Source organism: Labrus bergylta, chromosome 3 (genome assembly GCF_963930695.1).
Source record: "Labrus bergylta chromosome 3, fLabBer1.1, whole genome shotgun sequence".
NCBI lineage: Eukaryota > Metazoa > Chordata > Actinopteri > Labriformes > Labridae > Labrus > Labrus bergylta.
Window position 1 is genome coordinate 36,352,931 of NC_089197.1, and position 23,068 is coordinate 36,375,998.

Consider the following 23,068-nt stretch of genomic DNA (forward strand, 5'->3'; position numbering starts at 1 on the left):
TTGATTGCAAGTTGTTTGGAGGAGATCTAGTTTTATTTGAACAGCATGAATACAGTCTTCCAAGGTGCAAACCCTCCTCCTCCTCCTGAAGCCTGTGGAGCTCGCTGATGTACTTCTGTCTTATCTGCTGGCCATCTTCTCTCAGCAGAACTTCGACTGTTGAAATGTCATTCTGAAGAAGCTCGAGCATGTGACATGGATCCAGGAGAACATGGACTTTTAGTGAGAGGTCTTCAGGATGGCAAAGAAAGAGAGAAAATATCAGTTATTCATTAAATCATTTTTTTTGTTCTCATCTATTTTTCTGTATTTATGTGTGTGTAAGAGCACATTTATAAATTCAACAGTGTACTACCCAGACAACAAAGGTCCAGTATTCAGGTAATCAACATCTATTCAAAGTTAAGAAGATAAACATTATTGTAATCATGCTGTTTTCAGCTCTCTCACTCACACAATGATATTCCACATCAAATTGTCTCAGATTTTGTGAGGAAAAATTCAGCAGTTTATTGTGGATAGTACTTCATCTTAACATGAAACAAATATAATCTGAATTATTTAAATCATTAACAGGTCCCAACTCTCTGTGCTTTAGTACAGAACATACAGTAACTCATTTATTATTAACATGAGCTCAGTACATGGCTGTATTCTTCAAACTATTTCTTATACTTTATATCTATGTGCTTTAAATCTTATTTTCATTCCATATCTTATTTATATTTTATATTTCTACTGCTATAGTCTGTGTATGAGTTCAGTGAAAATTAATATGGTTATTAATATAGTTCTTAATGGTTACAGATGCTCTGACAAAGTGAAGTTTTTTTATTTGTTAATAGTTTGCTCAAACCTTAAGACACTACATCAACCATGTAACGTTAATGTCATCCTCTATAACCTACACAGCACATTAGGTTCAGTTCAGTTTATGTTACTGACGGATAATTACTACACAAAGTTTGTTTTTTAATGTCCACATTTAGGTGGAGAATAACATTCATCATAACGTCAGATAAACATATTTACAGTCTGTGGTTAACCACCGAGATGAACCTTTAGCTTCTAACATCACACAAACTCACTATTTTCAACAACAACATCTTAACAACAAACATTTCTAAACCATTGACCGTAAATAATGTAAATAATGTAAATAATGAGCTACACAGTTAGCCGACTGGTTTACAAGCTAACGCTAAACAAGCTAAAGGTCCGTAAATATAAACACATGAGTAAGCAGTAAATATAACACTACTATATCACTTACCGAAAAAAACTGAAGCATCAACTTGTTGGATGGTCTGTTAACCGCACAGCAAGCCATGTATGTTGTCAGATATGTGTTAAACAAACTCTCCAAACGATGTAAAAAAGAGGAGAAATCAGACGGATCAAGCTGTTAGCCTCCTGACCTGCTGACCTGACAGACAGATGCAGCGTGCAGAGCTGTCAATCAAATCTGACACAACCAAATATGGGCATAGTCGTTTTCCTTAATAGAATAAAATCCGATGAGTTATAAAAAAATTCACCCCCCCCACAGTGTGAGGAGAAGGGGCCGTCAACTTCTCAGATACATCTCGTTTTTTGAACCAGGCTGTAAACATGTTGATTCCTGTGGTGAAAACGGGCTTTTTTGGCTGTGGGCTTATGGCACTTCCGGCGCTTCTGCAGCCAGCCTCAAGCGGAACCTCGAGGAACTGCAGTTTTTTGTACTTCCGCATAGGCTTCATTTTTCGAGACCGGAGGTTGCCCCTTGATCATGCTCTGAGCCGGGGTGTGCTTCCTGCGCGCAGCCGAGCACATGGCTAATTAAGCACGTGAATATTCATGAGATACCCGAGTGACAACAACACGGTGGATTGTAATACCTACAGTGTGGAGTTTCAACGTGGTGTCTAACGTTAACAGACGTCTGGTGAGCTATTTGATAAATGTGTTGTTGCTGTTTCTGTGGAGAAACTCGTCTCGTACTTTACTACGAAAGTGTTGATATATGGAAGACGTTGTTGTGCTAACGTAGCCTACAGGTAAGTGCTAATAGTGTTCGCCGCAGGCTTGTATTTTTGTAATTGACCGTGTTTGAAGGGGCCATCCGATCACACGTAACGTAATGTTTGAGTGGTCAAAACGTTCACATACAGCCAGACAAAGCATTGTAACATAAACTCTGCTTTATGTTAAATGTGTCGCTGAAGGCTTTGGGCCTAGTCAGGTAATGCGTCGCGGGCGTGCGTGCGTGTGTGTCCGTGTGTGTCCGAGACATTTCACTGCTTGTGGAAAGAAACTGTTTCTGTTTGTCTTTGTCCTGGTGTCAACTCTGCGCAGGGTGGATCTGACTTGATGTAGTTCAATCTTATATAGGAGAGTCCGTAACTGGCATTGCAGAGCAGATGTTGGTCTCAGTCTGTCAAAGCGGGCAAAAAACTCATTCAGAGTGTCAGGTAGTGTTATGTCTGTAGGGCTTGAGGCTGTGTAGCTGTCTTTGTAGCCGGTGTTGGATTTGACCTCACTGTTGAACCATGGTTTCCGATTAGTTAGATAGTTTATCTCTGCAAATTGGGGGTTTGTATGTAGGTGGTATAAAGTTCCAGTCCGGCTCAGGCATTAAGCTTTCATTTTTCTCAGCAACAGTGAAAAGTTCATATCTGCTGTACTGTATACGTGTAACTGCTACTTCGTCGAGATGACAAAGACATAAATACAACATAATTAAAACATAAAAGCTGCCTTGACGTGAAGAGCGCTGGGCCGCTGCGACTGACTGCGCCGCCATCTTGCTAGTGATTTCATGATCTATGTGGAGGAGTCACAGTAGTTGAAGCATGAATCCAAAATTGCGATACTCGTATCACATGCTATGTTCTCATAACTGTGAAAATTAAAAAATAAAATAAGGTGCGATGCGACTCTGATAACTTTCCAACAAATATCAGAAACCTTCGAACATAAATATGTCTATGTCTAAGTTAATGAGCAGTCTGTTTTCTCATGTAGCACAGCTGTGTAATGATATAAAAATATTTTCACAGAGCCATGATGTCCAAAAGGAAGTCCAGGATAAAGCCTGTCGAAGATGCAAAGTCGTAAATTCTGTCTTCGAGAGACAAGCCATGGTTTGCAGAAAGATTTATCAACAATATCAAAGGTATGACCTCAAGCCCCTTTGGTAGCTGCAAATTACAGCATTGCATTTCTAAATACTATTCATTAACACACACATTTGGAATGAAGAACTATTTTGGCTACTTGTCAGAAGATATTTTACAGAAAAAAACTGGCTTCAATCTGCTGTTTTGTTATAATCCAATGCGTTCAGGTATAGGCATGTCTTAATAAGCCTGAATTCTATCAGAGAAGTTTCATGTACACACTGGTGAAATCAAATACAGTCAGTTATTTATTTTATTTCTGCCGTATTTACTGTATAGTGTCCAGCACATTCAAATACCACTAAGGTAGGTGCTAGACCAATAGAAGACAGTAATAAAAACGTGAAAGGACTGAAATCTGTGCAACTGTCAGGCATCTTCAGAGGTGACATTTTAAGTTAATGCGTAGAATTAGTTTTACAAACAGAGAACCGAAATACAGGCTCATGGGTCACGTGGTTAACACATGATGGTCCCTGTTAAACAGAAACCCCATATATTTAAAAGTCATGTCACGAACAAAACATTTTTAGAAAGACATATATGATACACAACTGTAAAGAGAAGATCCTCAAGGAACAAAAATACATCATTAGACCAGTGACCATCATGCATTCAATTTGGCTAATTACTAGATAAAGTCATCTCTTTATTTAAGCTGGTATGTTTTCAGAGCATTTAGGAAATTAAATCCAGCTCACAGATATTCCCAAAGGAGGGGGACGACATATTGATCTGGGTTAATTCTGTTTCCTTGTAGGAAGAGGAGTGTTTGCTACCCAACCAATCGAGAAAGGTTCTTTTGTGTTGGAGTACAGGGGGGAATTCATATCAGTGGAAGAATGCCAATCAAGGCACTACTCAGAGATACAGAGTACATTCCTGTATGAATTTGATTGGCAGAAACGCAAGTGGTGGTAAGTATATGAGATGTATTTTCAGGAGCAATTACGGTTTTCTTGTTTAGACCTGAAACGTGTTTAAATATTTCATGAATTAACAAGTAAAATGTTAGACTTAATGTGCTCTATATCTTAAGTGGCTCTTCAAATCAAACTGTGAAGAGACACTTTATAAAAGTTGATATTTGAGTAGCACTAAGTTTGATGTATTGTTTTTGTTTATCTTTTAGTATTGATGCATCCAAAGAAGATGGTTCCCTTGGAAGGTTAGTGAATGACAACCACAAATCTCCAAACTGCATCATGAAAAAAGTTGTAGTGAACAACAGGCCACATTTGTGTCTGTTTGCGGTGAAGAACATAGAAATAGGAACTGAACTTGATTACAACTATGGTGATTCAAAATGGCCATGGCGTAAAAAGGTGAGCTTGTTAGATTATGCATTGGTCACCCTACATGATTTTTAAAGTTGTTAAGTTCACTTCACATAACGTGTCTCGTAATTGAGAATCTTTGAGTCATAGTCTTAGTCATAGACTAGAAAGTATTTTTTTCTAAGAAAAATAATGACATTGGAAGTGCCTAAAACTGGCCAATGGCTGTATTTGAAGACCATAAGATCTTATAGTACATTTGTGGGCAGTCCACATTAAACATCTTGGGTATGCAGATCATTCCTTTAGCAACTGCTGCATCACGCTTTCATTCTAATCAAAGAAAATGTCTACACAAGGCTGAAACCAGTGCTTAATAAGTGGTGTGTTGGTGCTAAAGAGATCTGCTTTACGAACAAAAAAATAGGCCAGTCTTCTATTTCCATTTTTACATGAGTTTTTACATAGAAATGGATCATAAAGTCATGTCTCGTTTATATTAATTCTAGGCTGTAAGCAAGAAGGCTTCTGCTGTGGCAGTAGAAGCAAACACCTTCCCTACAGTGCTGACTTCCCATGAGGATTCAAAGGGAGATTATGCTGGGGTACAGGTAATGAAGTAATGTGGATAATGCCATTACAAAATATCTATGTTAACTTACTCAACACTATGCAGTTCCGAACTGTGTGGAAGGTATAAGCATTGTTTTTCTGGTGCAGGTTTTCAGTCAAAGTTGCAAGTTTTATCACTTTTTTTTTTTTAACTTGATCAGTTGCAGTTGATTCATGTTGTCAGAGTTGCTGATATAGCTGCAGTTGTAGGAAGTATTGAGAGAGGCGATATTTATCATTAATTCTTGATAAAGAGTAGTAACATGCTGTTTCAGAGATGGTTTTAATGTGAGCAAACTTTTGTGACCTGTAAATGTGTCTGGACTTATTATTTCTGTCAGAGCTCATTGCCATCTTGTTTTATATATCTTAACACCAGGTGACATACAAGCAGACTTCTGCAGTGGAAGAAGAGACCGATGTTCTTCCTGTTAATCTGTCTTCCCATGATGAGGATGAGGATGCTAGCCCAAAGGTAATTGAAAGAATGAATGTGGTTGAGTTCTGGTACAGGGTACACTATTTACTTGACTGACTAGTTTCTATTTGACTTCCATTTGGTCAGCTAACTCGTGATACACACTCACATGTTCCTGTGCATGTCTTCATGGGGCCCTCTATATTACTCTTCCTGCAAGAGTTTTTTCCAACTTTTCTCTTCCACACACACACACACACACACACACACACACACACACACACAATGTCCTCATTGGGCCCTCCGTATGGACCCCTCTGTCAGTGACTGTTAACCTACAGGACAACACTTCTCACTATACAAACTAAGCATTTCAGAATACAAATAATGCACTTTATGAGCAACTGCATGGTGACGAAAATAGTTTGAAGTGAGATCCCTTTTTGGGCCTCTTTTTTGATGTCAAGATAGGGAGACCTATAAAAATGACCCTCATGGGGCCCACTGTGTGGAGCTTTCTTTCTGTGATTGTTTATCGATGGGTGACTCCTCTCACTTTTTTAAATTTACCATTAGTATTCCCAGTTCTAATTTTACACATTCTAAACTGCTGCATGATGAAGAAAACATTTAGGAATAAGAACTTTGCAGCCTCTTTTTTGAGGTTGTGAGAGTTTTTGAGAACCCTTAAAGAATAATTCTACTTGGCTCAAAGTTTAATGCCCATCAGAAAAATGTCATCACATATGCAAACATTTCTAACTTGTGAATGTTTTTATGTCCAGGAATATATTCTGCTTTTTGTTTATACTGAGGGACTGTTGCACTGAAGTATTGTGCAACTTTTGCACTTTTTGAACCTGTGCAAAGGAGCCAAATCCACACCGTTAATTCACAAAGCATGTGGGCTTTCATGTGGAGGGAAAAAAAAGGCTCTTTTCTAATTTCCTGAGCCTCATTACAAATAACCGCGAATTCACTAACACTGGTGCTACCAGCCCAGCACAGTTAGAGTGAAGTATGTACTGTCTGCTTATAGTAACTGCACCACAGTGTTTATAAGAGTTGTTATGCTCTAACACCCTGATTATTTCGTCTTTTATGATGTTTAGGAATTTACTGCCAGATGACCATCCCTGGTAGATTATTCTGACAATGATGAAACTGATGAGAATTGTTTAAATGACCAGCCATTGGGTCCACACTATGATGAAGTTGTTCCAAAGTCCAGAAGGACAAAAAGCATTCTGGAAGGCCCTGACACTTTAAATACCAATCATTTATTGGTCAGTCATTTACCCCTTTAATCTTTTCCCTGTAATTGATTTTGATAAATTCAAACAAAACTGTATAACTGTACCATAATGTAACACTCTCCACAGATGAAAAAAGTTCCAGATTTTTCTGATTCCCTCTATGATTCAAGTGATGACAGTACAGAGGGCCCTTCTACTCAGTCTAAGTCTGAGACGGCTTCACAAAGGGTGAGTGGAGGCTGTTACCATCCTGAAAGCCTTTTTGTTATTGCTCTGTGTTTTCACTTAAAGGTTAACCCCTGCCAAACTGAACACCTCTTTTAATAACTACACTGTTAGACATACATATCATTGGTCATATGGTCATCATTGCACATGTCTGTTGCTCTACTTGGTGAGCGTGGTGTTGATTTTTGTAGGTGCTGCCAATTTAGTAGTAATATTGTTATTGCATTCATTCATATTTTCTCAACAATTTCAGTACAGTTCTGCAAAGGGGTTGCCTTTTTAATTCTTACCTCCCCATTTGACGAACAAATTGGGATATATTTACTCCATTATTCTGACATAACCTTCGAGTATTTACTTCTAACATGTAGGTTTGTATATCTAAACAAAAAAGAGATAACTTACCCTAACATAACTCTTATTTGCAGTTGGATACATTACAAGATTTTCCTCAAACTCTTAGTGATTCAACTGAGAGTAATGTGGAAGAATTCAATGATGAGGATTCCACAAAGGACCATTCCGATGTGCAATCAGACATTGAAGTTGTTCCAAAGCTGAGAAGGACAGAAAGCATTCAGGTATGGCCCTGACACTTTGAATGCAAATAAGTAAGTGACAGACCTTTCCCCTTTAAATCTGTCAACTGTAATTAATTGTAATAGTTTGCAAAAAAGGATAACTACACACTCTTTTTTTGTAGATGAAAAAAGTTCCAGATTTTTCTGATGCCCTCTATGATTCAAGTGATGACAGTGCAGAGGGCCCATCTAAGTCTGAGATGGCTTCACAAAGGCCAAGGAGAGGCTGTTACTGTCCTGTAAGTCTCCTAATTACTTTTTTTGGGTAATCACTTTGAGGGTAGTGCCTCCCAAACTTAAAACAAAGTTCCTTTACTAAAGTTCCAGACATGCATATAGAGAGATGCAATCATAAAGACTATCATCATGAGCATGCCTGTTACTCTTGTAAGGAAGTTTAGTGTTTGAAGGAATCTTTATTAAATTTTTGAAGTCACTAAAGTTATCTACCCAGATATTGTAGTAGATTTGTGCTAGATCTTTTTTTAAATATAAATTTAATATTGATATAGTGAATTCTTTTTAAATGTGGGTCCCTTAGTCTGTTGTAACTTAACAGTATTTCTCTATAGATGTGAATTTATTTGACTGAAAGCACTCTGAATTTTACTCATCCTACTCTGAATGTACATAATTTTAGCATGTATTAAACCTCCTAGACTGTAATACATTTTAAACATATATAAGGTAGGGAGGAGGTTGAGTTATTAATTTAGGCTTTCTTTTTCTTCTTAAGATTCAAAAGATTCTTGTAGGATCAGATGCCTCAAGTGTAGACAGCGAAGAAGAGTATATTCCAGGTCCAATGGAGGAGAGCACAGACAGTGACTGCAGCTTGGAAATACCCATGACAATTAAAAATATGAACGAAGTTTCTACTAGTCTTACAAGATGCAAGTCTTCCAGTCAGAGCCAGTCTGAGTCCTCCAGTCAGATCCAGTTTGTGTCTCCCAGTCAGAGCCAGTTTGAGTCTTCCAGTCAAAGCAGCAGCTTTGAAAAAAGCAACGGTCCTGCTGATGAGGATGCCCTTGAAAACCATGAAAACAATGCATCCATCTATGTGAATCCAGTTTTGAAGAAGGAGGATGGTTCAAGACTCTACAACAAGAAGCATCACTGCTTTTATTGTAAAAAAGTAGTTCAAAAAATGTTGAGACATTTGTTGCGTATGCACAATGATGAAATTGATGTCACAAAAGCGTTCAGTCTACCAAACAACTCCAAAGAAAGACGACTGCACTTAGATTTCATTAGAAACAAAGGAAACTTTGAACATAACACCAATGCTTTCGAGAGCCAGAAAGGAAAGCTCATTCCTTTCAAACAACCAAAGAAAAAGACTGAGGGACAAGAATTTCTACATTGTGTGTACTGCTATGGACTATTTACAAAAAGAGTGCTGTGGCGACACTTTCAGGTTTGCAAATTCAAGCCTCAGGAAAAAAAATCTAAACCAGGTAAAACAAGGGTCCAGGCACTGTGTGCTTTTGCTGAACGCGCTCCACCTGGATTTAGTGATGCATACTGGAAGTTCTTGAATGACATGAATCAAGACAAGATTGCATTAGCTGTAAGCAAGACAGCTGCATTCTGGAGTACGGCTACAGACTGTTCAAGAAGAACGAAAGAGTAATCAGCCAACATCAATATATCCGACAAAAGCTGAGGGAGCTTGGCAGGCTGATTGTGGCTGCAAAAAAAGTTGCACCAGTAAAGACTATAAAAGAACTCATAAAACCTGAGAAGTATGTTCATGTTGTAACTGCCGCAAGATGCTTAGCTGGCTTCAGTGATGAAACAGGCAAATATAAATGTCCATCACTGGCCAGAAAAGTTGGACACAGCTTACATGCTTTGGCCATGTTTGTGAAGTCAGAAGGATTGAAGGCCAGAGATAAAGAAATTGTCAAAGGTGCTGAGGAATTTGCTCAGCTCTACCAAGAAAGTTGGAAATTTGACATTGCAAGCCAAGCACTGATTCAGCTCCACCAGTCTAAGTGGAATTGTCCTCAGCTCTTACCATTCACACAGGATGTCCAAAGACTTCCTTCCCAGCTGTCTGAAAAACAACAGCAACACTTGGATGCCTTGAAAGAAGAGGTTTCCCCCTCGAACTGGAAAGACCTGACAAAAGTGACCCTGGAGCAAGTAATTCTCTTCAACCGCCGGAGAGAAGGAGAAGTATCCAAAATGCCCTTGTCTGTGTACTTGTCCAGAGACCAATCAGAAACGCATGAAGATGTTAACTTGGCCCTTACAGAACTGGAGCAGAAGCTTTGCAAACATTTTGTCCGGATAACCATAGTTGGAAAGAGAGGAAGGAAAGTTCCTGTTCTCCTCACTCCACTCATGAGGGAATCTCTTGATACTCTGGTTGAGAAGCGAGAAGAATGTGGGGTACTGACTGAAAATGGTTTCTTGTTTGCATTGCCTCATTCTGTCCACCACCTCAGGGGTTCTGACTGCATAAGACAGTTAGTGCATGAATGTAGTGATATCAAAAATCCCAAAGCTCTAACCTCAACAAAACTCAGGAAACAAATAGCAACGCTCTCTACTGTACTGAATCTGAAGAACACAGAACTTGACCAGCTGGCAGATTTCCTTGGGCATAACATTGATGTACACAGAAAGCACTACCGCCTTCCAGAGGGGACCCTACAGCTCGCCAAGATAAGCAAAGTTCTCCTGGCATTGGAACAGGGACAGCTCGGAAAATACAAAGGAAAGAGCCTGGATGAAATTCACATTGATCCAAACGGTACTTAGTCATAATATATTTTAATGCAAAGATAAAGGTTTGAACAGAGCAAGTTTGTAGTGGTTAGAGTTTGACTATAACAGCGCAATTTAAATTCAACTATTTATTTAATCAGTCCAGCTGTTTATGTTTCCCTTGTTGTACTCTTGATTGTCAGAGGTGAATCACTACACTTTCATCTGTCCAACTCATTCATACAGTATTTTGTCAATACACATTTCAGAGACTGTTGAAATTGAGGCCTGTTCACAAGAGGTCATGGAAGGTATGTGTGAAGCATTGTTTTACACTGGTTATGAATGATCAATTATTGGATTGTAATATTTGTAACAGTTTTCTTTGGCTATGCAATGACAACAGGTTCCCCTACTTATTGTTAATTTTTGGGAATGCACATTTGGAAAAGTGACTATCTTATCACACAACATTTAGAGCATTCATATATTTGGTGACTTTTATAGAATCTTTAATTTTGAAAAAATGTATTTGTTATATTTTAAACTCCCCATCTGTCAAATTAGAAGAGTTTGCACAACTTTCTCAGTCACCTTAGTTTCACGTTATATACTAAATTATCATGAAAGAAAAGGATCAAATGCAGCCAGCTTATTGAAAGCTACTTCTGTCTCATTTATTTGTTTTAACTATTTTCTGTTACCAGATGCCAGTATGGCAGATGTCCAGGGGTCGGAAGATGAGACCAGCACCACAACACTACAAGAAAGCAGCTTTGCCCAAAACCAGAGGAGGAAGTTTGCGAAAAAGAGAGGTAAACATCTCAAGTCTGTTCAGTTAGTGCTATTTTATTTTCAATGAGGAACTTGGTTGACACAGTTTACAGACAAAACAAATTCAACAAACACAAACCAATTATGACTCAGGTCATCAATGGCATATGTTGTGTTTGTAAAATTCTTAAAGGACCTTAGAAAAACACTATTCATAAGAAATAAATGCACATTTCTACAACAGCCCTCCTGACAATAATGGTGTATAAGTAGGTGCAAAGGTTAGTGTGTTGTTAGCAGTGGGCTTAAGGGTAGAGGGGAGAAACCCTTTTAGTCTGAGTGACAAGGACCTATATAGATGTACAGAGGACATGGGGGCCTAGTGGGTGTTAGGTATGCGTTTTCTACTGCAATTTATAAGGTCTTCCTGTAAGTCTCTTGTGGATGCTGCTGAGAGGCTCCTGTCCCTGTCTGATGATCTTGTTCCTTGTCCTCACAATCTTGTTCAAGGGATTCAGTTCAGCACTTATTGCTCCAAACCACACTGGGTTGTTAAAGGTTCCTCAAAGCATCTGTAGAAAACTCAGAATACTTTTGGCTGGCCCAGAAACTCTAGAATAACAGTTTACTGCTGCTCTTCAAAATAAGCTTGTCGTTGATGGGGTTGCCAAGATATCTACACTCTTAAACATGCTTAGTTTTACTGCCTTTTACCGCCAGTGTCAGTTATAGTGGAGCTCCAAAAAGGCGTCTGCTTTAATGTCAGGCACAGGGGCTTTATTTGCATGTATTCTCTTGAGCACCCCCTCAATATCCCTTGGGCGAAAACTCTACATATATCAGTGTAAGGTTGGTACTCAGTTCCTCCCACTCCAGTTTGCAGCTGTGCGTAGGTTGGACTTCAGTGTTTGGAAAGCCAGCAAATGTCTTGACACCTTTCAAGACATCCCTGGTTTTGGCCTCTTGGAAAACCTTTGTCTTATAATTCCTGTCTTATTTCATTATTTAGCCTGCCTTGAATAAGTTCAGCCTCAGTCCTGTTGCCTGAAGCAAAGACTGATTTCCTTTTTGTGTCTTTCAAATTGTTAGTGGTCCTGGATTCTCATCATTATCACTTTTAATACAATAACCATGTGTTCACAAAGATAATATAATTTGTGAGAACATCAATAGCTTCAGTCACACTTGTCTGGGAGATGAACACTTCCCAGTCAGTGCACTCATTGTCTTGCAAGGTCTCAGTGGCCTCATTGCACGGTTGCTTTTTAAAAATGGCCTCTCTTTGTACCTAGTTGCTAGCATTACAGAGGCACCGGAGTCAGAAGATGAGGACAGTGTGATGTCACTGCCAGACAGCACCTCTGCAGCATCTGCCCGAAACCAGAGAAGCTCTGCAAAAACTAGAGGTGAGCTGAGAAGAATAATGTACAAATTCTGTCCATTTATCTGTAAAAGACACAGGAACCATGTACAAATTATATAGTTGTATAAAATCTTTACTCTCTATTACTACAATTTTATAGTTGTCACTATGACCAATCAAGGTATACATGACAAAGATCAAAATGCAGCCAGCTTACTGAGAGCTACTTCATAGTCATATTTCATATTTTAATCAATAGCTGTCTCATTTATTTGTTTAAACTATTTTCTGTTACCAGATGCCAGGGTGGCAGAAGCCCAGGGGTCAGAAGATGAGGCCAGCACCGCATCACTACTAGAAAGCACCTCTACAGCGTCTGCCCAAAACCAGAGGAGGAAGTTTGAAAAAAAGAGAGGTAAGTACAGCACAATATACCACTGTTTTCTGTAAATGCATGGTTGTGACCTTGTGAGGGGGAAAAGATGTGAAAAAAGTCGCACAGCCAGCCTGGTCAGTGTCGCCGTCTTTTCCAGCACAGCGTGCACTCAGCTTTCAATACACACTGAATGGGGATGGGTTTTAAGCACGTCAGGTTGCAGTTAGTGGCTGCTGCACCCGCTGTAATGACAGCGCGTGTTTCAGTATTTTATACTGGTATATTGGTCGCACCGGTGTATAAGACACAGCCAACTTTTCAGACGAAAAAATAGGTATTAAAAGTGCGTCTTATACACCAGATTTTACGGTAATATTTTAAATCTAGGGTTGACTAAGCTATGGATAAGCTAACTTTAAAAGACCTCCATCACTTGGTCTTTATTAGGTTGTAGTTCTGTGACACTTGTGTGCAAAAGAGGTATAAGGCACCCATTTAGTTAATGTTTGGTTAAACTGTGTATATTTTTCTGACTGTGGGAGAGTCCTGTATGGTCTCTCAACCAAGTCAGTACTTCATTGGATGACCAGTTGAATCAATCTGATAGTATTTCAGTTCTAGTTATGATTTAAAGTTTTCAAAACTCTGTAACTTGTCCTTTTTATGCCCGTTTAGGTAAACAAACTGCTGTTAAAAGAAACTGGACACCAGAAGGATGTGCTGCAGTACAAAGACATTTAAAGAAATTCATTGTGATGAACCAAGTCCCAGGGAAGGAGGACTGCCAGCGCTGCATCGATGCAGAACCTCAAGCCCTGAAGAGCAGAGACTGGAGGGCAGTGAAATACTTTAAAAATTGAATTTCTGCTCTGCGAAGAAAAATAGAGTGAAAGTATTTCAGTGAATGAGGAAATTATAACATTGTAAACTAAGCATGCAGCAGTTTTTTTTATGCTGTTTTCTCAAAATGACAACACTTTGGCTTACTTTATAATATAACTTTCTCATTATGTTGTAGCTTATTTCATCATGCACATTACACTGTTGTAATGTAATGCGTTCATTGTTTTGTAGTATGTTCAGGTTATAACATTATGAGCTTTTATTACATTAAAGTAATTACATCATGTGTAGTTACATTTTTAGTTTTAGTTGTTACATTACAATTTTTAGTTAAATATACTATGTGTAGTTGTAAAAGTCAAAAAACACACGCACATCACTTAGTTAGGTGCTGAGTCGGAAAAATACTACAGATGCAAAAAAGGACTCGCAACACTAAAGCTCCCAAATATAAACATGTTTATTTGCTAAAAGTGCATTATCAGGGGCACAACGTTTCGAGCCGTCCGGGCTCTTCCTAAGGGGCTGTAAGGAAAAAAAGTGTGTGTCTGTGTGTGTGTGTGTGTGCCTGTGTGTGGGTGCCTGTGCGTGGGTCTCTGTGTATGTTTTTTGTGTGTGTGGGTGTCTGTGTGTTTGTGTGTGTGTGTCTGTGCATGTGTGTGTGTGTGTGTGTGTCTCTGTGTGCGTCTGTCTGTGTGTGTTGTGTGTCTGTGTTTGTTTTGTGTATGTGTGATTCTGTATGTGTGTTTGTGTGCGTGTTGTGTGCGTGTGTGTGCGTGTGTGTGTGTGTGTGTGTGTTGTGTGTGTCTCTGTGTCTGTTTGTGTGTCTCTGTGTCTGTTTCTGTGTCTCTGTGTCTGTTTGTGTGTGTGTCCGTTTGTGTGTCTCTGTGTTTGTGTTAGGGGTTAACCCTAACCCTAAAGACAACCCTACCCTACCCTAACCCTAAAAAAAACCCTCACATGGACTCTGCCTCAACGTGGCGTGAGGGCTTGAGTGCCTCCTGGGTCCTTGGGATTCTCCAGAATAGCTCTACCCAGTAGTGCTTACTCCTGTGTCATAGGCAGGAGTAAACACTACTAGGTAGAGCTATTCTGGAGAATCCCAAGGATCCAAGAGACCAAACCAAAGAGTCCCCATACTTACCTTTCTGTCCCCATACTTACCTTTCTTCATAAGCCTTACCCTGACCTTTCTACTAAACCTGACCATTTCACCAAAACACTTACACCTCCTCCTAGAACCGTCGGATCCAATGCAGGTAGGTTTGAAACACACACACACAAAAATTCAGGTTAATAACTATCACTGTTCAGGAGTGGGGAACTTCAATGTCAACATTTGTAATACAATTGGTTTTAAGTTCATAACTTTGCCCAGGAAGGTGCTAGACACCTGGTTCTGACGGATCCAGAGTCGGACTGAGCCCAGCTACTCGTTTCTATAATTTGGCGGAGATAGCGCCACCTAGCGGGAAAAAAAGTATGGAAAATTTTTAATTGTATTACATATACTTATCGACTCCAAATGGCCTGAAACGTGCTCCTAAATACTTTCTGGGGGAACTTTTTTTAACAAAACACTTAGTCATTCGGGTAAGACGTTTAAGGTCATAACTCCACAACGGTACGTCCAGACTCCATCTGCCATAATTCGGGTACACTGAACACGCATGACTTGTCCCTGAGTCTCTACGATCTTCCGTTCCCAAGATGTGGCCAAAACAAAGTCCGACCAATCAACTTTGAGCACTTCCCGACGTCATAGAGACTCGAGGGTGGTACCGTTGGCTAGGCCATGCCCCTTTTTGGGGGGTAGCATCTTGGTTCCAAATCTATGCGACCAACCAATCAAAAGTTATTAGAAATTTTCAACGTGCTAGGGGGTAGCACGTCGGTTAATACCCCCTTTTCCTTAACCCCCTACCCAATTTTCACTTACTATCATTTCACATGGGCGACCTTTTCACCTATAACTCCTGACCCTGATTACGGAGAGACTCCAAAAACACATCCGTCTGCCATAATTCGGGTACGCTGAACGCTGGTCTTATCCCTGAGACTCTACGACCTTCCGTTCCAAAGTTACAAATTTGGAAAAATTAAAAATAATTAAAATTTAGCCCCTACAGACCCAACCCGACGTCGTAGAGACTCGTGGGTGGTACCGTTGGAAAGCCCATGGTCGATATAGTGGCAACCACCAAGGTTTCCAGAACGCTACGACAGGTATTCACTGTAAGTATCACTTTATGTCTCAAAAACATGTTTTATGTCAATTTTAAGCTCAGCTTCACAAGATACGCTTAATTTGATTACTAAAGCTGTTAATAGCGTTGTGTTGCTCAGGGAATGTTGATTTTGATGTTATTTCATGTAACTGCGCTCATTTTTTACCAGCAAAGCTGTTTCATCTTATTTTGTCTGAATTACTCCTAACAGTATTTTTCCTTTGAAACGTCACTTTGAGTTAGAAAATTTAGTCAAGAACAGGTTTTCACTGCAAGTGTCACTTTATGTCTCAAAAACACGTTTTATATCAATTTTGACCTCAGCTTCACAAGATACGCTTAATTTGATCACTATGTTGATTTTGATGTTGTTTAATGTAACTGCGCTCATTTTTTACAAGTACAGCTGTTTCATCTGATTTTATCTGAGTTACTCCTACTATCAGTATTTTTACTTTTGAAACAACAATTTGAGTTAGAAAATGTAGTCAGAACAGGTAAGTGTCACTTTGTGTCTCAAAAACATGTTTAGTGTCGTTTTTGAGCTCAGCTTCACAAGGTACGCTTAATTTGATCAGTATAGCTGTTAATAGCGTTGTCTGGCTAAGGGAATGTTGATTTTGATGTGATTTCATGTAACTGCGCTCATTTTTTCCAGTACAGCTGTTTCAACAGATTTTGTCTGATTTACTCCTAACAGTTTTTTGACTTTAAAACAACACTTTGAGTTAGAAAATGTAGACAGAACAGGTATTCAATGTAAGTGTCACTTTATGTCTCAAACATGTTTTATGTAACTTTCGATCTCAGCTTCACAAGAGACGCTAAATTTGATCACTAAAGCTGTTAATAGCGTTGTCTGTGCTGAGGGAATGTTAATTTTGATGTTATTTCATGTAACTGTGCTCATTTTTTACCAGGACAGCTGTTTCAACAGATTTTGTCTGATTTACTGCTAACAGTTTTTTGACTTTGAAAAAACACTTTGAGTTAGAAAATGTAGTCAGAACAAGTGTCTCAAAAACATGTTTAATTTTTAGCTCAGAGTGTCACACAAAGACACAAAGCCACAACACAGAGACACAACACAGATACACAAATACACAATTACACAAAACAACACAACAGAGACACAACAACATCACAGCAACAAAACAACACAACAGAGACACAACAACATCACAGCAACAACACAACACAAAGACACAACAACAAAAAGACACAAAGACACAGACACAACGACACAGCAACACAACACAGATACACAACAACACAAAGACAGACACAACACAATGACACAAAGAAACAACAACACAACACAGAGACACAACAACATCACAGCAACACAACACAGATACACAACAACACATTGACACAGAGACACAACAACGCAACACAGATACACAACAACAACAACACAGACACAACACAACGTCACAAAGACACAGCAACAGACACAACACAAAGACACAGACACAACACATCAGAGACACAGACACAACAACACAACGCCACAGAGACACAGACACAACAACAACACAGTCAAAAAGACACAACAACAGAGACACAACAACACAGACACAACACAACGACACAACACTGATACACAACAACACAAAGACACAACTACACAGACACAACACTGATACACAACAACAACACAAAGACACAACAACACAACACAACGTCTCAAAGACACAACAACACAGACACAAAGACACAACAACAACACAGTCAAAAAGACACAATGACACAACAACACAAAGACACAACGACAACACAACAACACAGAGACAAAAAGTCACAACAACACAAAGACATAACAACAACACAGGCACAAAGACACAACAAGACAAAGACACAACAACAACACAACACGGAGACAAAAAGACACAACAAGACAGAGACACAAAGACACAACAACACAGAGACACAAAGACACAACAACAACACAGAGACAAAAAGACACAACAACAACAACAACAACACAGAGACACAGACTCTGTGTGTGTATGTGTGTGTTGTGTGTCTGTTTGTTTTGTGTTTGTACGTGTGTCTGTTTGTGTGTCTGTATGTGTGTGTGTCTGTTTGTCTGTGTGCGTGTGTGTCTGTGTGTGTGTGTGTACGTGTTTGTTGTGTGTGTGTGTGTGTGTGTGTTTGTGTTTTGTTTGTCTGTTTGTGCGTGTGTGTGTTTGTGTTGTGTTTGTGTGTGTGTCTGTCTGTCTGTCTGTATGTGTGTGTCTGTTTGTGTTGTGTCTGTGTGTGCGTGTGTGTCTGTGTTTGTTGTGTGTGTGTGTCTGTTTGTGTGTTTGTCCGTTTGTGTTTTGTTTGTGTCTGTCTGTTTGTGTGTCTGTCTTTCTGTGTGTATGTGTCTGTCTGTTTGTGTCTTTGTGTGCGTTTGTGTCTGTTTGTGTTGTGTCTGTGTGTGTGTGTGTGTGTGTGTGTGTCTCTATGTGTGTGTGTGTGTGTCTGTTTTTGTGTCTCTATGTGTGTGTGTGTGTGTGGGTGTCTGTGTGTGTGTGGGTGTCTGTTTGTGTTGTGTTTGTGTGTCTGTTGTGGTATGGAAAGCCGATTGAAGATTTAATAGATATCCTTGATATCAAAACTCAGTTTCCTGTACTAGTGAAGTCTTTGGCCGCATTAGTTTACTAGTAGAACGTTGAAAGACTTACTAGTAAACTAGTAGAAGGCAAAAATTCCTACATGTTAACTAGTAAGGTGCAAAATATCTACTAGTACAAAAAATTGTGTGTCTACTAGTTAACTAGTGCACCTAAACATGTTTACTAGTTAACTAGTAAGAGCCAAAATGTCCACTGGTAAGATAGAAAGGAATATATATGGACCATACTAGGTAACTAGTTAGGATAAAAAGGTTTTACAAGTTAACTAGTAAGAGCAGAAAGGTCCACTAGTTGTACTAGAGATGGCTTTATTAGTCTTACTAGTTAACAAGTGCGGCTCTAAATGTTCACTAGTTAACTAGTAAGAGAACAAATGTCCACTAGTTGCACTAGTATCATTTTTACAAGTCGTACTAATTAACTAGTGAGGCTTAAATATTTTACTAGTAAACTAGCGCAAACTAAGCAAATATGCATTTACATATTGCACACTAGTCAACTAGTTGGATTGCAGGATTAGAACTATCTTACTAGTCGATATCTGTTTTCATTTTACTAGTTAACTAGTTAGACACTGTTGGGCCTCAGCCATGTGCATGGGACAAAGGACTCAGGCCTGTATTACAGTTCTCAAGCCTGACTAGAGTATTTTGGAGGGAACTGAACAAAGGGGTCTTAGCCCAGCAACCCCCCAACAGAAACCAATGAATAGGTGTGAAAAGTGGGGGGGGGGTGTCTGAATTCTCTATCCTCATTGGAGGAGGCCTGAGGTAAACCCACAGGCAGCTCCAGTCTTTAAAAGCAATCGTAAGGCATTGTTTCCTTCTCTTCAAGTGTGGTCTGCCGACATCAGAGGATACCCTCTCCATATGATGGACTCCAGCATTCGAGACAAAGCCTTTCCTCCTCTTGGCTTACATAGGTTAAAACTCCAGAGCGGAGGTTGCTCAGTATAGGTAGCTCTTCACATGCTGAATTCAAGCATCAGAGGATTCAGTTGACTACTTCCACGGCATATTTTTAGGAGTTTTGGGCGCAATCAGATGCTATCAGGTTCGAGCAAAAAGAAGAGTTTCTTTCCTTTTTGATTTTTCGTAAGACGTCATTGAACCATCTAGACAGGAGTGCTGAAGGAAGCCCACTGATCCCTGAATCCACAAGGACACATAAAGAACTCGGCTCCTGCAACCAGAAGACCCTATAGAGCAGCACTCTGGTCGAAGATCTGAATCCTGCTACCCTCCTCCTACATCTGCCACGAAGGAAACCTGCCTGAATCTGTTGATTTAACATTCAACAGAGTGACGATTTAACCAACTTTGCAACAGTCACCAGGAGTTACCCCAAGTAAGAGCTTTGGTCTGGGCAGAAATAGTTTCAGAAATAGTTATGTTTCTTTTATAACCACTGACAATTATGCATCATTGTTGACAAGACGTCACATTCTGTTTATTATCTGTTGTAAGCTGCTGCATTTGTTTTATTGTAATGAACTGCTGTGTTCGTCTATGTATGTAATGCTATGCTAGTTTACCTTCAGTCAACGGCTTTCACAATCAGAAAGACCAGTGTACCCGCCGTTGAATCAAAGTCCGGCCACTGGCTTTCTGGTGTTTAAGTAACAGTTACTGAACTCAGCTCAGAGAGCTCAAACTATTTCAAAAGGTAGCCACACGGCTTCCTTTGTTGTCCACCATTTTGTCAACATGTGACGAAGCCACATGGTGCATTGTCTCTCTCCACCATCTCTCTCTCTCTCTCTCATCTACATACACACTCATCTACACACACACACACACACACACACACACACATTTACACCTCATCCACAAGCCTTGCTTGATAATGTTTGTTGCTTAGATTAGTTTATAATAGTTATTTGTTTAATTGAGTTCATTGATTTTGGTGTTGCTTTGTTTAAATAAATTCTGTTATAATTTAAGAGAGCAGTTGTTTGTGATTACTGGTGTATTTACATTGTGATGTAAGCTGGGTGCGAAGGCTTTGTGTACGGATTTCACACCTTCAATTTATTAAATATAGTTATTCATTATTAATAATATTAGTAATTAAATAACTAATTTGAGTGATATTTTGGTTATATTTACCTGGTTACAGGTTGGTGCCCCAAAACGAGATTAAACATAGTTTAATGATATTTTATTTATATTATTAATAATTAAGTATAATTATTAAAGAATATAACCAAAGTTGACTTGATACAATCCCAACAAATGGTGCCCCGTGTGAGGCCTTCACTAAACCATCTTTATTGCACTGTAAATGCACAGTAATCCGAATTTTTAATCCTAAAAGACATTTTTCTTGAGAAAAATTTTCTTTTCTTTTGAAGATTTACTTTTCTTGCTTGTTGTTTTTTCAAAACAGACAGCAAGCTGTGGCTTAGTTTATGTTGTTATGTTGTTGAACATAATGATGCAGCCAGGGCGACTTTCTTAATGAACTAGTTTGTTGCTTTAATCCAGAGTTTTATCCTGAAGTAATTCTTCTGAAGAAATGTATTTGTTGTGAACATTCTCATTTTAAGCAAAGCAGACATCAAGTTGTGTTTTGGTGAGTTGAGTAGTTTTAATTTTTGTTTGCTCAACACAAATGCTAACTAGTTAATCTCATAATGGTAACTAGTAACACTAGTGAAGATGTATTTTACCTTTCTAGGTCACTAGTAAGATACAATGTGTAAACTAGTAACACTAGTTGGAATATTTCTAAACCTACTAGTTAACTAGTGAGGCTCGGAAACGTTTACTAGTTAACATGTAGTAGCTAAAATGTCAACTAGTCACACTACTGAGGGCGGTTTTAACCTTACTAGTTTACTAGTTTACTAGTAAAGCCCTATACAGTTTACGAGTAAACTAGTAAGTGCCTTTTTGTCCACTAGTTAAACTAGCTAGTGTCTTTTTGGCCTCACCAGTAAACTAGTTGAAGACAAAACAGCATACTAGTGGACATTTGCTTTTGACTAGTAAACTAGTTGAATGTTATCATTTGACAAGTTTACATGCTGAACAGTTAAAACCCTTTACTAGTTAACTAGTTGAACACAGATGTCAACTAGTAGTCTGATCTGTTGACTACTAGTTAACTTGTGACTGACAATTTATCTAACTAGTTAACTAGTACTGCCAAAAAGACCCTTACTAGTACAACTAGTGGACATTTTGCAATTACTTATTAACTAGTTAACTGTGTTTGGCCTCACTAGTTAACTAGCAAGGTCACACATGGTCTAACTGGTAAACTAGTGGACATTTTGACTCGTTCTAGTTAACTAGTATGCATTTAAAGCCTCACTAGTTTACCTTAGTAATAAACTAGTTAAGCTTTTTGAACATCATTAGTTTACTAGTAAAGTCGAAATGTGTTTTACAAGTGTAACTAGTGGACATTTGGTCCTTACTAGTTAACTTGTAAAGGTCAACTGGCAGTCCACTAGTAGTACTAGTAGCACTAGTTGACCGCATGATAATGAAGCAGGCGGGACAAGGATTTTGATTGGTCAATGTCAAACCTGCGATTTTGCCAGCCTTAAAGGGCCGGATCTGAATAGTACCTTCGGTTAAACCAGCACTAATTTCTGAAGGTTTGTTCATTTGTTTCATGTTATATTATCACTAAATGGTAACTCACTGAATGCCCTTTGATAGAATTTTATGACCCATGCACAGATTAAATCCAAATCTGATGTTACATTGTTATTCATCTTTTCAACTTTTTTGTTTTTTAAACTTAGTATTATTTGTTCTAAAAATCACTAATGATTATTCTTTATTGCAGTATTTGTCAAAAAATAAACAATAACCCATCACTTAATACTTATATATAGTAGTATGATTGAATAAAATCAAATCTTGCACAACATTAATGTTCAAGGATTTTAGCTTTTTTCTTGCCATTGAAAATATGGCAATATAAAGTATGAAAGATATACTAGTTTGAAACTTGCAAAGTGAAAAATTAAATATTTTTTTTTAAATCATGAAAGAAATGTGTTTATATTTAGTTTATCTGCTAGATGATCATGCAAAATATTGAATAAAATATTAGGATTTAGGACAAGTGTATACTGAATTATTAAACTAATGTGAATAAGAAAATATAACAGGAAAAAAGTAACAAGCCTGAAACTTGAAATAAATGTTTCAATGATTTTTTTTTTTTTTTTTATAAATATAAAGTCAGCCTCTTACATCTGGAGAAATAACCCTTATACAATAAGTAGCTGCAGAGAGATATGGATTTCGGCCATTAGGTGTCAGTTGCAGGATCGGTATGTTATGGACTTACTAAATTTTCTTGGTTTAGCTTCGAGTAAGCCCAGCAGAAAAGATACATATGGCAGTGAGCAGATATAAGTGCACAAGCAACATACATTAAGATTTATTTTATCATATGAGGGGTCATGTTTTTTTGATTAAAGTATAAAATTAAGATACTACTTGCAAATGCCCACCAGATGGTGCTATACTTATATATGCTGCTAATGTGTACAGTACTTGTACTACTAGTGGACATTTAGGCTCTTACTAGTAGCACTAGTTGCACTAGTTGTACTAGTTGCACTAGTAGCACTAGTACTACTAGTGAACAT

At 38.6% G+C, this 23,068-nt stretch overlaps 2 protein-coding genes across 5 annotated transcripts; both read left to right on the forward strand.

The window, feature by feature from the left end:
- Positions 1 to 1,787: 1,787 nt before the first annotated feature.
- LOC114922078 (uncharacterized) lies at positions 1,788 to 9,163 on the forward strand. Of its 3 annotated transcripts, XM_065953242.1 has the most exons (10): positions 1,788 to 1,924; positions 3,039 to 3,154; positions 3,919 to 4,075; positions 4,291 to 4,326; positions 4,945 to 5,046; positions 5,427 to 5,522; positions 6,848 to 6,949; positions 7,378 to 7,530; positions 7,653 to 7,769; positions 8,267 to 9,163. In XM_065953242.1, the coding sequence occupies exons 7-10, from the start codon at positions 6,848 to 6,850 to the stop codon at positions 9,161 to 9,163; spliced, it is 1,269 nt and encodes a 422-aa protein (XP_065809314.1). In that variant the 5' UTR covers positions 1,788 to 1,924; positions 3,039 to 3,154; positions 3,919 to 4,075; positions 4,291 to 4,326; positions 4,945 to 5,046; positions 5,427 to 5,522. The 3 variants fall into 3 exon arrangements, with proteins under 3 accessions (XP_065809314.1, XP_065809315.1, XP_020514118.1); XM_065953243.1 differs by lacking the exon at positions 7,653 to 7,769; XM_020658462.3 differs by lacking the exons at positions 1,788 to 1,924; positions 3,039 to 3,154; positions 3,919 to 4,075; ... (1 more) ...; positions 4,945 to 5,046; positions 5,427 to 5,522 and adding an exon at positions 6,577 to 6,751.
- A 219-nt stretch (positions 9,164 to 9,382) lies between these two features.
- Positions 9,383 to 22,167, forward strand: LOC136178612 (uncharacterized). Of its 2 annotated transcripts, XM_065953240.1 has the most exons (6): positions 9,383 to 10,291; positions 10,515 to 10,556; positions 10,953 to 11,060; positions 12,312 to 12,425; positions 12,681 to 12,797; positions 13,434 to 22,167. In XM_065953240.1, exons 1-6 carry the CDS (start codon positions 9,391 to 9,393, stop codon positions 13,616 to 13,618), a joined length of 1,467 nt encoding a protein of 488 aa, XP_065809312.1. In that variant the 5' UTR covers positions 9,383 to 9,390; the 3' UTR covers positions 13,619 to 22,167. The 2 variants fall into 2 exon arrangements, with proteins under 2 accessions (XP_065809312.1, XP_065809313.1); XM_065953241.1 differs by lacking the exon at positions 10,515 to 10,556.
- The last annotated feature ends 901 nt before the right edge of the window (positions 22,168 to 23,068 follow it).